Below are 14,307 nucleotides of genomic sequence, written 5' to 3'. Positions count from 1 at the left end.
TTTTCTCTCTGGCTTCCACATATGAAAAAAAAAAAAAAACCATGAAGTCCTTGACTTTCTGCTTCCTGCAAATCACATGATTGCATTCTTCTTTATGACTGAGCAAAACTCTATTGTGCATATATACCACATTTTCCTTATCCATTCAAACTCAATGTCTGATGAGGCTCCACTCCCTGGTTCATAGACAATGATCTCTTCACTATAATTTCAGATGATGGAAGGTACAGACAAGCTCCCTCAGCCCTCTTTTATAAGGGCACTAATCTTATTCATGAGAGCTCCACTTTCATGACCTAATCACCTACCATAAGGTCACCTTGGGATAAGGATTTTAACATATAAATTTGGTGATGGGGCATAAACATTCATTGTATACCATACACCTCACCAAAAAAAGATATACAGATGGCAAGTAAGTTATGAAAAGATATTCAACTTCACACATCATTAGGGAATTGAAAATTAAAGACACAATGAGATACCATCACACACCTATTAGAACGATCAAAATCCAAAACAGTGACAACATAAAATGCTGGTAGAGATGTGGAGCAACAGGAACTCTCATTCACTGCTGATGGGAATTAAAATAATACAGCCACTTTGGAAGATATGACAGTTTCTTACAAAACTTAACATGCTCTTAGTATTTAATTCAGCAATTTCACTCCTTGGTATTTACCCAAATTAGTTGAAAACAAATCCATATAAAAACATGCACACTGATGTTTATAGCAGTCTTATTCATAATTGCTCAAATATGGAAACAACCAAGATTTGTTTCTGTAGATAACCAAATAAATAAAATGTAGTACTTTCAGACAATGGGATATTATGCAGTGCTAAAAAGAAATAAGCTATCAAGCCATGACAAGACATGAAAGAACCTTAAATGCATATAACTAAGTTAAAGAAGCCAACCTGAAAAGGCTATATGCCATATAATTTCAACTACATGACATTCTAGAAAAGGCAAAAACGGAGACAATAGAAAGATCAGTGGTTTCCAGGGGTTAGTTGGAAGTGTTGAATGAATAAGTGAAGCACAGAGAATTTTTAGGGTAGTGAATTGATTCTGAATGATACAATTGTTCAAATAAACAACTCTAAAAGTGAATGTTAATGGAAACTATGAACTTTTAGCGATTATGATTTTTCAGGGTAGGTTTATTAGTTGTAACTAATGTAGCACTCTGGTGAGGGTTGTTGATGGTGAGGGCTAGCTGTTCATGTTTCAAGGGGGTGTGCATACGGGAATTCTGTTTTCTGTTCAATTTTGCTGTGAACCTGAAACTCCTCCAAATGAAGAAACTATTTTAATAATCAACAAAATTCAAAATCTTTTAGCTAACCAAGACGAAAAGAGAAGACACAAATTACCAAAATCAGGAATGAAGGTGCCCATGTTAGGGGGAGGCATTACCACCAACCATAGTTTAAAATGAACCATAATGAGTGTTTACAAATATGTAAGAATAGTGGAATCTTTGGACAGTGTTGGCATGATGTAAGATGGTACAGCAGCTGTGGGAAAGTTCTGCAGTCCTCCAAAGGCTAATTGTAGGGTTACTATAGGAACCAAGCAATTCTACACTTCAATATACATAACAGAAGTAAACACAGATCTACAAAAAAGGAAATGAAATTCCTACACATGCTACAACATGGACAAACCTCCAAAACATTATGAAATGCTTAGATTCAGAGAGATACAAAGTGGACGCATGCTGGACAAGAACTGAAAGAGAGATAAATAGACTGCTAATGGGTACAAGGTTTCTTCTTGGGAAAATTAATGATGCTAGTTTCACAAGCTATTGAATGTGCTAAAAAAAAGTCCTCTGAAAAAATACTCTTCTAATTTGTATATATTAAGTAGATACAGACATATGAATATCTCTACCAAAAAAATTAAACTACATCGAGACTTCAATTTTTGCTAATCAAATCAACAAAGACCCAAGAGTCTAAAAACTTGCTGTGTTGAGAATAAATTGGTGTAACTATATAGGGAGAATTTTGACATCATCTCAAATAGGATTAACCTAGACATTCCACTTGCAAGAATTTATGCTTCAGTTATACCCTACTTGCACAAATTGTGACATACCTATGATATCCACTACAGCAGTGTTTTTTTTATATTCCCACTTGTAAGTTATCAAAGTACCTGTTTTAGAACAATTTAATCAACACAGCATGTTATTGGCCTTTTAGGTGTTTGGTGATTTGATTAGAAAAATGATATCCCAATGTAGTTTAAAGAGATACACTTTGTTTTGAGTCTCTTTTATCTAACAGTATGGAATACACTAATGAAGTTTCACAAATCAGAATGAAAATTAACATGGTCTATAAATGTAATCTGAAAAGAAATGAATCCTTCTATATCAGTTGCTTAGAGAATGCCAGTTCTGAAACATTTTACATACTAATAAAAATATATTTTTAAACATATGCTATTTTTCCTTTTAATAAAAAACACAAATAAGTAAAAACAGTTTGTGATAGTGTTTTTAAAGGAAAATGTTATTGATAATCTAAGTATCCATACATAGAAAAAAGCTTAAATAAATAGGTTATGGAGAGTTTTTTTCAAAAATGGGGAAAGGTTAGTTGATCAATAGGTACTAAGTTACAGTTAGACAGGAGCAAGAAGCTCTGGGGTACTATAGCACAGTAGAGTGTCTACAGATAACAGTAATGTACTATACATTTCAGAAAGCTACCAGAAAGTATTTTTAAAGTTTTCACCATAAACAAATGGTAAATGTTTGAGAAAATAAATATATTTAATCTGATTTAAATAGTATGCAATGTTTACGTATATCAAACATCACATAGTACCTCATGAATGTGTACAACTTTTATGTTTTTGTGCCAATTAAAAATAAATTTATTGAATGAACAAATAAATAAATTACCAATAAATAAACTGCAGCACACTCATGAAATATAATATAGTTAGTGTGGGGGCATGAATAAGCTGTTTATATAACGATATAATAATTCCCTCTCTATATTGTTAAGAGAAAAGAGTGAGGTACAGAATGGTATGTATGACATGCTCTATCCTGTATACAAAAGAGAGGGAGAGTGTGCATGTACAAATATGGGACAACAGATCCCATCAAAATGTACAACTATAATGCACCAATAAAAAAATCGGAAAAAAAGAGAAAAAGGGAGGGAGAACATATACAGGCACAAGTGCGTATGTTGTACACATTTCTTTTTTTTTAAGACAGAGAGAGAAAAAAAGAGAAATTTTTTTAATATTTATTTTTTAGTTTTCGGTGGACACAACATCTTTATTTTATTTTTATGTGGTGCTGAGGATCGAACCCAGCACCCTGCACATGCCAGGCAAACGCGCTACCACTTGAGCCACATCCCCAGCCCACAATACCTTTATTTTATTTATTTATTTTTATGTGGTGCTGAGGATCAAACCCAGGGCTTGCATGTGCTAGGTGAGCGCTCTACTGCTAAGCCACAATCCCAGCCCCTACACATTTCTTTATAGATGTGTATACTCTCTCTGTGAATAGTCACTGAATGGCTGGGGCCACCACTGGCAGGGAGATGTTTCACTGTAGATTATTTTTGTCTTTGAATATTGGACTAGATGAGGTATTTATAAATTAAACTTTTTTGCAAAATTTAAGATAAAATGAAAAATAGTAAGTCAAAAATCATAAAACAAAAATACATAAAACAAAATTAAAAACCGTGATAGTCTTAACTTGTCACATCCCCACCACTTCCAGCAACTTAAACTAACTACCTAGTTTCTGAAACTGGATTATTATAGGGTAGATTTTCATTAAACGAGGTTTACCTGTACTCTCTGGTCTCAGGACAAGTAGGCAAACTAGCTAAGGTTCCATTTCTCCGATGTGTACAAAACAATCTTACCGTCACTGATGGTAATATTAGCAAGATCCACAATCTTTTCAGGAAGTCCTTGAAGCAATTTACATTGCTTAAACCTTGGTTTCTCCCACTGAGATTTGCCTGTTTGAATGCTGATTGAACTGAAAAAGAGAGAAGGGAGGAATAAAAGACATCCAAGGATGAAAAAATAGGTCTATCTTTGGCATGCCTTTCCCTGACCCACCCCCAGCCTTCTGGCCAAGATAGCATGGCAGGAATACAGTACTTCTTTGTAAAGTGAAGAAAAATTTGTTCTTTGAGAACAAGTGAAACTAGGGTCAGCAGGTGGGAGGATGACTAGGCAACAGAGATGGGGGAGGGAGGCAGGGCAATGTCTGGCTGATCAAGAGTCAAGGCAGAGATGTCAGTCTGCTGAACATGACTACTTACCTTCATTTCCTCCTCTTACCTCTAATTGTAAAGGGAAATTCTTGTGGGAATGCAGTCTCTAACTCAGCATATAAATTTCCTCTAGGTGATTAGTATAGAACCCTCTGTAGCTCACTGACACTTTCAGCCACCCTTCCCAGTGCCTCATCCAGTTTAACACAGTTCAAGTCAGCCAGCACATTCATTGAGTACCCATTATGTTCTAGGCTGATCCTCCCCTGAGATTTGTGTAGTTCAGTGGTTTCAGATTCTAAATGTTACCTTCTTTAAAATTGGACAAAATATAAGAAAAACTGTATAAACAAAATGGAATGCATCAAACCATCAAGCAAGAACTTATTTTCAACACTTGAGCTGAGCCCAGTGCTGAAAGGACAGAGGCAAAGAAAAACATACAACTTGCCCACCTGACCCCCATCTCCCTGCACAGCAAACAGCACAAGCACAGAGAGAGACACAAGGAAGTGTCCATTGAGTCCAGACTAACAAATGGTCTTTTTGGCTGGAATGCATGGTAAAGGGAGGGGAAGTGGTGAACGAGACAGCAGGAGAGGGAGTCTACTGTTTGGAGGACTGCATTTAGGGGTTTGGATTTCGTTCCTGAGTAGGGGTATGACATGAAGACAGTTAGCCTTTGGGATAATCATGCTGGCAGCAGTGTGTAATGGAGCTGGGGTAGCTGGTGCTTAGAAGGCGAAGGGACTACTCTAACAGGAGGTGAGAGCTAGTAATGGGCTTGCGCCAAGCAGTGGGGTTGGAAAGGAGAGGCTCCATGTGGGCCCTGACTATGGCTGTCAGAACTGCCCTCCTTGAGGACTGATTAGATGTAGGCAGGGAAAGGTAGCATACAGTTGGAGATGTGGCTTTCTAAGGGTGCTTTTAAGCCTCTGTCAAAACCTGCTGTCCTTCTGGTCTTGCCCACTTAAGTTAATGGCATAAACCATTAACAGCAGAGAGTAAGAAAAAAGGGCTGATGATTTTAAAAAGGAAAATGATAAAGTCAACAATAGAAGAGTGATTTAGTAAATTACTAAGGCCCATCAACGAGACAGCATCTGAGGCCGATTTTTGAAATAATCATTAAGAAGATGAATGTAAAACACGGAAAATGTTTGATAAACCATTGAATGAAAGGGTAAATTACATTACGGATTGGAGAACTGAACTGTGATTACCTCCACAGAAAATTTAAAGGCATACAGAGAAAGACAACATGACAACCTAAAAACAGCTGTGTTCAATGGTGGGATGGTGACTGACTTCTCTCTTTGTCTTCTTGACATTATTTTCTTGTTATATTGCATATGTATGTTTAAGTCCACAAGGTGAAGAAAAGAAAGACTGGCAGTAGAGGTGGAGGGGAGGGAGCACGCCCAGAAAAATGACATAGAAACATGCCCCCAACGAAGCGGATCTTTGTGAATGTGAACTAACAATTAGAACTTGGCCGGTACATACCAGATTCTAGTGGCATTTCCATCCTCATTTTTTATGCATCTGGTTTGGGCTGTCTCAGTAGGGTAGGTTAATAGCCACTTATATGTCCCTTTGTATTTAGTGGGTGTTTCGTGGGCTTCACACTTTCCTGGATCTACAGAGAAAATGTATGCACATTTTCAAGGGCAAAAGGCTCTTAAAAGTATCATGAGCATCCATTACGACCCATCATTACTACCCTGCACACACATCAGCAAATAAAAGAGGAGGCTCTTTCTACCAGGCCATTTAAATCAGGCTGCACTGAAAATAGCTTTAAATAGAGTATTCTTGTTTAAATAAGCCATCCAGTATAACCACGGGTTTAGTCCTTTTCATTAAAGCCATCAGTTGACAGGGAAAAAAAAATTTTGTTGTTGTTGTTTAAATAGTATATATGCATTAAAAAAAATCCAGTCACATAAAGGGGTGTTAGAGGAAAGCATCAAAAGTATCCACCTGTCAACTGTCCTTCTTTTAAACCACCCATCCCAGTGTTCTCTGTGAGCCAGGAGGTAAAGTACCTTCCTATCACTTTCAGGACACATTTATCAGCATCAGCATCCTTTGCACAATGGGCTGTGCCTGTGCCCTCCCACTTCTCTGCCTCTCATCCCACTCTCTCTCTTGTGCAATCACAGCCTGCCCTCTGCTACTTCATTCACTTGCTGCCAAGGATTGTGAGTAGGAATATCTGTGTATGTCCGGGTTCACTAGAAAGTTTTTATGACAGTCTGTTGGGGCAAGAAACAAAGCTGGCAGCAATGGGAGAGAAGTAGAGTAGACTGGTAGGATTTTACTTTTACCAGTTAAGCATTCCTAATCAGGAAAGGCCTAGGAGAGAAATCTGGGACAGTTCCCAAATCACTTCTCAAGATGAATAGGATGCCTGAATGAAACAATAAATTAGCAAGTATCTATTAGGCATCTATTGTATGTAATAAAAAAGCTCTCTGGGATTCAGGGTGTTTTGTGCAAGAGAGACAATCCTCCCACACTGTGGGTAGACTGGCCACTGCTAATATCCACAGCTGACAAATGATCTCTTATAAACTCTCAGGCAATCCATTTCTTTCACAAGCTTTCAAAGGTAGAAAGGCCATCAGGACAAGTGGGTACTGCAGATGTGGAAAGGATCATGAAGATGACTTCTCTTCCCTCTGAGCTTAGGGTCCTTACTCTGAATACATCATGAATTTTATAAGAGGGGGAGTGAATTCATACTGAAATACTCAACCAAAATAATTACCTAGCTTTTTCACTGTGATGTGTTCAGACGTTACTAATAATGTGAACTGATCTTGTGTGAAGTTTCCACGTGAGAAGTTGCCATGTATTTTATTTCTGATCTTGATGATCAATTCCGTGGATGCTAAAGAAGAGTCAGCCTTTATGATGACCTGACAAGCACAGCTACAAAATGGGACAAAAAAGAAAATGTGCAGTTATGTCAGCACAGTGCAATTTGGCCTGCAGTGCTGAAATTTGGTATAGTTGCCTTAATTGGTAGTCCATAAATGTCAAACATTTTGTAGATATTAAGTGAAAAATCTTAAGAAATGATGGAAGACAGCATGTTGAAATCTTCTGAAAATTTTTTCTCACAGACAACCGAAAACCTATTTTCAAATGAAATGTCAGAAACATTTATAGTATGTGGAAATTGACTAACCATGAGATTTCTCCAGGAGTTTCTAATAATTAATAGAAAGTATGAAGTGCTCAGGACTTATTATTTCAGAGAAAACCTTCTATCTTTCTGATCTCCAATTTATCCATCATTAGTGCAATATGGCAAATAGACACATGTCCAATTAGTTCATAAAGACATCATCCACAGAAGGCTTATTTCTATAATGGAATAATAAAATGATAGCTAACATTTGTAGAGCTCTTGCTGCACATGTTTTGAGTCATTTGATCCTCAGAGCAACATTATAAGGTTAATTATTCCCATTCTACAGATGAGGGAGCTGAATTTTAGGGAGATATTTCTCTCAGTCACAAAAACCCATCCAGTGTTTCTGTCCACTAAAACATATGTTATAAAAGAATAGACTGTCCCTGACCTCGACCCATAGAGTGAGGTCCTTAACCCTTGTAAATTCCTCTAATATTTCATTAGGGGAACCTTTTAAAATTCACACTTACCTATATCTCTTTCCTCCATTTCCATTAGTACATGCAGTTTTAAAATATTTTATTAGTACATTATAGTTATTCATAATAGAAGGTTCATTTTCACATAATTGCATGTGCATGAAATATAATTTGCTCAATTTCAGCCCCCAGTATTTCCTTTTACCCTCCCTTCCTCACTCCCCCTTCTCCCTCTCCTCTGCTCTTTAAGTCTTCTTTCTCTCTAGTCATTGTTTTTTAAATTGGTACTTTATAGCTATACATAAGGATGGACTTCACTGTTGGTATATTCATATATGTACACAGCCTAATTTGGTCAATTTAATTCCACTTTTCATCCCTTTTCCCATCCCTTCTCCCTCTTCCTCTATCTCCTTCCTCTTCTCCACTGATCTCCCTTCTATTTTCATGTGATCTCCTCTTTTTCCATTTTGCTCTAGCTTCTTCATATGCGAGAAAATATTTGACCCTTGACTTTCTGAGGCTGGTTTATCTTACATAGCATGATGTTCTCTGGTTCCATCCATTTACTGGAAATGCCATAATTTCACTCTTCTTTGTGATTCAGTAAAACTCCATTATGTATATAAACCACATTTTCTTCATTTACTCATCTGTCCATGGACATCTGGGCTGGTTCTATAACTGGGCTATTGTGAATTGCACTACTATAAGCATTGGTGTGGCTGTTTCACTAGAGTATGCTGATTTTAGTTCTTTGGGATAAATACCAAGGAGTGGGATGGATGAGTCATATATTTTTGAGGAATCTCCATACTGTTTTCCAGAGTGGTTGTACTAATTTGCAATCCCATCAACAATATGTGAGTATGCCTTTTACCCTACATCCTCACTGGCTTTTATTATTTGTATTCTTGATCACTGACATGGATGGAATGAAATCCCAATGTTTTTTTTTTTTTTTTTGGTACTAGAGTTGAACTCATAAGTGCTTTACCACTGAGCCACATTCCCAGGCACCCACCACCTTTTTTTTTTCTTTTTTAACTTTGAGGGAGAGTCTCACAAAGTTGCTTAGGACCTCACTTAGTTGTTGAGGCTGGCCTTAAACTTGTTACACTTCTTCCTCATCCTCCTGAATTTCTGGAATTACAGGCACGAGCCACCATGCCTAGCTCAATATAGTTTTGATTTACATTTCCTAAAGATGTAGAATATTTCTTTATATATTTGTTGGCCATCTGTATTTTTTTTCTTTTGAGAAGTGTCTGTTTAGTTCTTTTGCCCATTTATTGATTGCATTATTTGGGGGGATGGTGTTAATTTTTTTAGTTCCTTATATATTCTGAGTATTAATCTCCTGTTAGAAGAGTAGCTGGCAAAGATCTTTTCCCATTCTGTAGGCTCTCTTATCACACTCTTGTTTTGTTTGCTGTGCAGAAGATTTTTAATTTGATGCCATCCTACTAATTGATTCTTGGTACATATCGTTTTTTGAAAAACATATTTGCTGAGTTTCCTACTAGTTTTTGAAAGTTAGATGCCTTTACTCAACACTTCTCTGTATATCCAATCTATTTGATTCCTCCCCCTCCCCTGTTCTATATGTGGTGAAGTCCCTGCTCATCCTACACATTGAATTTGAACCCTATCTCGTCTCAGCTTTTGGATTTCCAGTCTGAATAAGAATCCTCTTTTTGAACCTCTCATCTTGCTTGCAACAGACCCTCTATGCCAGCCCCTTGAACATTTCAATGATCTGTTCATGAGGCTTCTTTGGCTATATGTCCATTATGATGTGCACCAAACAGATCAACGGTAGCCAGTGTTCCAGGAGGAGCTGGGCCATGAATCTGAGCAGGACCAGGGATGCTTTCTATGTTGCTGTCATTGTTTTCAATTCTCCTGCTCAGTATTTCATGAACCTTATTGACCACAACAAACAGTATATTCCCCTATCCCCCAATTATAACCACTTTGGACCCCATTTTCTCCTCACTACAAAGAGGCAGCAGGCAGATTGCTAGGCTGTGCTGTGACCAACCAAAGCAACTATTTTGTGAAGGCAAAAGCCCAATTACAGCATCTGTAAAATAACCATCAAGTACTTTGATCTCCTTCTGACATCCCTGACCAACAGGCTGTGCATACGGAATTAAATGGAAGGAAAATCAGAACTAAATGTACCAGCTATGAGTAAGCTCAGCTCCTACCTGTATGGTACATGGGAAATTGTAGGCATTCCTTGCTCTTCTCTCTGTTCCAATGGATGCAAAAGAAAAGTACATAGTCACTGAAACAGGATTAGGAACAGAATCTAAGCTCCTGGATCTAGATATTAACACAGTGGTGACAATAGTAAACATGGAACGTTTAATGCATTCTGAGCCCTTTGCTAAGCACTTAACGTAAGTGAGCTCATTCTGTCCTTCTAACAATCCTCATTTTAAAGATGAGAAAATTAAGAAACAGAGGTTGATTAAGTTGTCCCAAATATCACAGCCAGGAATGGAGGAATTCTAGTCCAGGCAGCTTGACCAGATTATCACCAAAAAGCTTTTACAACTACTAGTTGAAGTTTTATTTATATCATGTTATCTATAACGTTAAATTTTAAAATTCTGACAACTACATATAGGAGGTATTTTAAATGATGGTAGATAATGCACTTAATGTATTTTGTATAGTCAAAATATTTACCTCATATTTAAATACCTTAAAAGCTCTGTACTTTCTAATCATTTAAAAATGGTACATAGAGTGTACCATTGTAAGACTTTAAGGCACTAAAATAAGTACTGAGATTTGGGACAAGGATGATGGGAGATAACTTTGCCAAACTCTGATTTCACAACTATACAAATATAGAGGGTATATTTAAATTTAATATGTGAATACCAGTCTTGCAAACAGTTGTGTCACTCTTAAAAAGGCTGGAAGTTTTGTGAGATCTCTACAATAGAAGAAATTGTAGAGAATAGAAGAAATTCTATGTAACATTTACAATCCCCACGTCATTCCCCATTCTCTTAGCCCACAAAATGTGCTTCAAAAAACTGTCACACTGATAGTTCAGACAAGCAGGGGATGGTTTTTTTAATGGATTGTTGTGGAAGTAATTTAATTTGATATTCAATTGTCAACAATGAATCTTGCCTGATAAAACACCCTTGGGTAAAAGATCTATTTACTAATCTAATACCTGATTATAATATTGGTCTCAGGTAAGTTGATTTTTCAAAATTACTTACAAGAAGTCGGTCCATGGCCATTTCTTCCTCAGAAGTTTTCCTGTATCAAAAGCATCATAAAATTGTATAAAAGTGAAACATAGTACCAACTACACAGGACACAAGATCAGGATGAAGAAATCTCTAAAACAGAAGAGTAGAATCCTCTCAGCTTCGAATTTAAGTAGTGCTGTGGGTTCAATGGAACACTTGAAATGAACTTGGTCATTACATACCAAAATGGTGGTAAACCTTTGATTCAATAATCCTACTTCCAGGAATCTATTCCATAATTGTACCAGTAATGGTGCATAATATATATATACTGGGGTAGAAATTACTCAAATGTCTGTCATTAGACAACTGAACACATACATCATATTATGCTCCCACAAAATAATCTTATGTAATTATCAAAATGTATAAGATATATTTGTATGTGTTGGCCCAAAAAGATACAAAATAAGAAAACACTATATATAACAAAACAAGAAAAGAAAGTTGTTAAACAGTACACAGAGTAGGATTCTGTTCTCTTAGTAAACACATGAGAAAAATTTAGAGGAATGTATAAAATAAGTTGTTCAGGTTTTTTTTTTTTTTCAGTGCTGAGGATAGGACCCAGGGCCTCATGCATGCTAAGCAGGTGCTCTGTCTCTGATCTATGTCTCCATCCCTCACAGGAGTCCTTAAAGGAGTAGGGAAAAGTGACTTCCCAGGGATTTTCATTTTCTATGTCATATATTTCTGTTAAGTTCTAAGGTTTTACAATGGCCACATCTTACCTTGCAATAAAGAACAATTGTAAACAATTTTGTAAAGGAAAATTGTATACCCCAAATATCTCCGATATTGTATTAGTAATTGTTTGGGATTGAAAATTTGTATGTACTTAAAATTAACAATTTGAAGCTTAATCACCTATGAAATATTAGAAAGTGCGGCCTTTTGGAGGTAATTAAGCCAGGAAGCTAGTGCTGTCATGAACATGATTAGTGCCATTGTAAGTAGAGACAGGACAGCTTCCTCTTTCTCTGTTCTCTGCCATGTGAGGACACTATAAACAGAGAAGCCTTTATCTGGACCTGGCCATGCTTTCTTCCCAGTTATCAGACCATAAAAAATAAAATTCTATGGTTTAAGTCACCCAGTCTATTGTATTTTTATTATAGTAGCCCAAACTAAGACAATCATCTATAATGGATTTGCCTACATTATTTTTATATGAACCTCCCACCTATTAATATTTAACATATAAGAAAAAATGAAGTCCAGCTATCAGAAGATAGTCACATTTAGTAATATGGTTTGAATATGATTTATCCCTAATAAATATCATGTTGAGACTTCGCCCCTTAAGTGGCACTCTTGGGAAATGGAGTCTAGTGAGAGGTGTTAGGGCAGAGACATTATAAATGGATTCGTGTCTTTCTCTTGGGAGTGGGTTCTCACTCTCATGGGACTGGATTAGTTATCTGGAGAGTAGATTGTTATAAAATGAGGCTGCCTCTCCTGTTTTACCTCTTCTGCACACACCTGCTCTCACACACCTTCCCCTCTTCACCATGAGTCGAAACAGCACCATGCCCTTACCAGATGTGTCTATCTATATAATTGTTGACTTTCCAGCCTTCAGACCCATGAGCCAAAATAAACCTCTTTTCTTTATAAATTACCCAGACTGAAGTATTCTGATAATGCAACAGAAAATAGAGTAAGACATTTAATGTTTTTTCAAAAAATCAACTGATCATGATTTAACAGAGCCATACCTATTGTTCTGGGTGTCCCTCTAATAGAAAACTAATATATGTGTAGAGAAAAGCACAGGAAGCATTTTTCAGGTGACAGAGAGCCTTTACCATGGTTTCCTTGATACTACTCAGTTTCTGCCTATTTCAATTGCCTCTTGAAATTTGTGCCCCAAGCAAGTCTTGGAGTAGTTGACATTCCTCATTTTAAACATTCCATATTCCCTTTGGAATTTCTAATTCTCAAAAGTGCATCATCTGAAAGTAAAATGTCTTATAAATCTTCACGCATTTGGCCATCTATATATTTTCATCCCTTTAAAGCATGATTTCCTTGAGTCACAGATTCATGGAATTTTAGAAACTATACAAGCAGTAGAGATAACTTGGTCTAATTTCAACTTTTTTTTTTTGTTTTTTCCTCCTGTTGGCTTTATACCCTGCAGTAAGACAAATTTCTTCCTCATTCCAAAGAGAACTTAGAAAAGAAGATGCAACTATAAATGTGATAGCCCCTAAAGTTGAGGCATACAAAAAGAAATTCCTACTGGATATGAACAGACCCGGAATGCTCTCAAATTGCTCTTCCAACCAGAAAAGATGCCATCCACATACCTGCTTTTTATTTGGATAGCCAGATTAGCAAGGGAAAATTCACTGTCTTGAAATATATAATTCAACTGTAAAAGAAAAGAAACAGAAAATAACTTTTTCATATTCTCACTCTTCTATTTTAACCCAGCAAAGTCACCCGGGACAATGTGATCATTAAGCTGTATTCATTATTTCAGTTGGCTCAACATGTCCATCTGCTCCACTTAGTTTTCCAATTTACATTTTACCTACAGTTATGGGTTTAATTATCCCCCCCAAGTCCAAATGTTGAAGCCCTAACCCCAAATGTGATCATATTTGGAGCTAGAGCCATTAGGGAGGTGATTAAGGTTAAATGAGGTCATAAGAGTGGGTCCCTAATCCAATATAACTGATATTCTTATAAAAAGAGAGAGACCAGAGATGCATGAACACAGAGGAGATACTAGGCGAAGACACAGCAAGACGGCAGCCATATGCAAGCCAGGGAGAGAGCTCACCAGAAACCAACCCTGACAGCACCTTTATCTTGAATTTCCAGCCTCCAGAACTGTGAGAAAACAAATGCCTGTCTTCCAACCACCCAGTCTGTCAGATCTTCATAAGACGCCATGAGCAGACTGATACACTCACCATCTTCAAGCACTTATAATCACGTTCTACACACTTGAAAATAAGTGTTGATGGGGAGAGGAGAAATAAATATGATCATTCACCATTGAATGGAAGATGCAAGTTGGTATTACCTATCTGGGAGGCCATTTGGTAATAACTCTTTTTTTTTTTTTAGAGAGAGAGAGAGAGAGAATTTTTTTAATATTTATTTT

At 36.8% G+C, this 14,307-nt stretch overlaps 1 protein-coding gene across 1 annotated transcript in view; it reads right to left on the bottom strand.

The window, feature by feature from the left end:
• The window catches only part of Adgrg4 (adhesion G protein-coupled receptor G4), an 86,518-nt gene that overhangs the window by 39,538 nt on the left and 32,673 nt on the right, over nucleotides 1–14,307 (bottom strand). Inside the window, 6 exon segments of the mRNA XM_071606096.1 lie at nucleotides 3,922–4,040; nucleotides 5,788–5,920; nucleotides 7,055–7,218; nucleotides 10,119–10,198; nucleotides 11,157–11,196; nucleotides 13,502–13,566. Coding sequence (XP_071462197.1) covers nucleotides 3,922–4,040; nucleotides 5,788–5,920; nucleotides 7,055–7,218; nucleotides 10,119–10,198; nucleotides 11,157–11,196; nucleotides 13,502–13,566 — 601 coding nt within the window.

Source organism: Marmota flaviventris, chromosome X, assembly GCF_047511675.1.
Source record: "Marmota flaviventris isolate mMarFla1 chromosome X, mMarFla1.hap1, whole genome shotgun sequence".
Taxonomy (NCBI): domain Eukaryota; kingdom Metazoa; phylum Chordata; class Mammalia; order Rodentia; family Sciuridae; genus Marmota; species Marmota flaviventris.
This window is presented reverse-complemented; position numbering and strand designations above follow the sequence as displayed.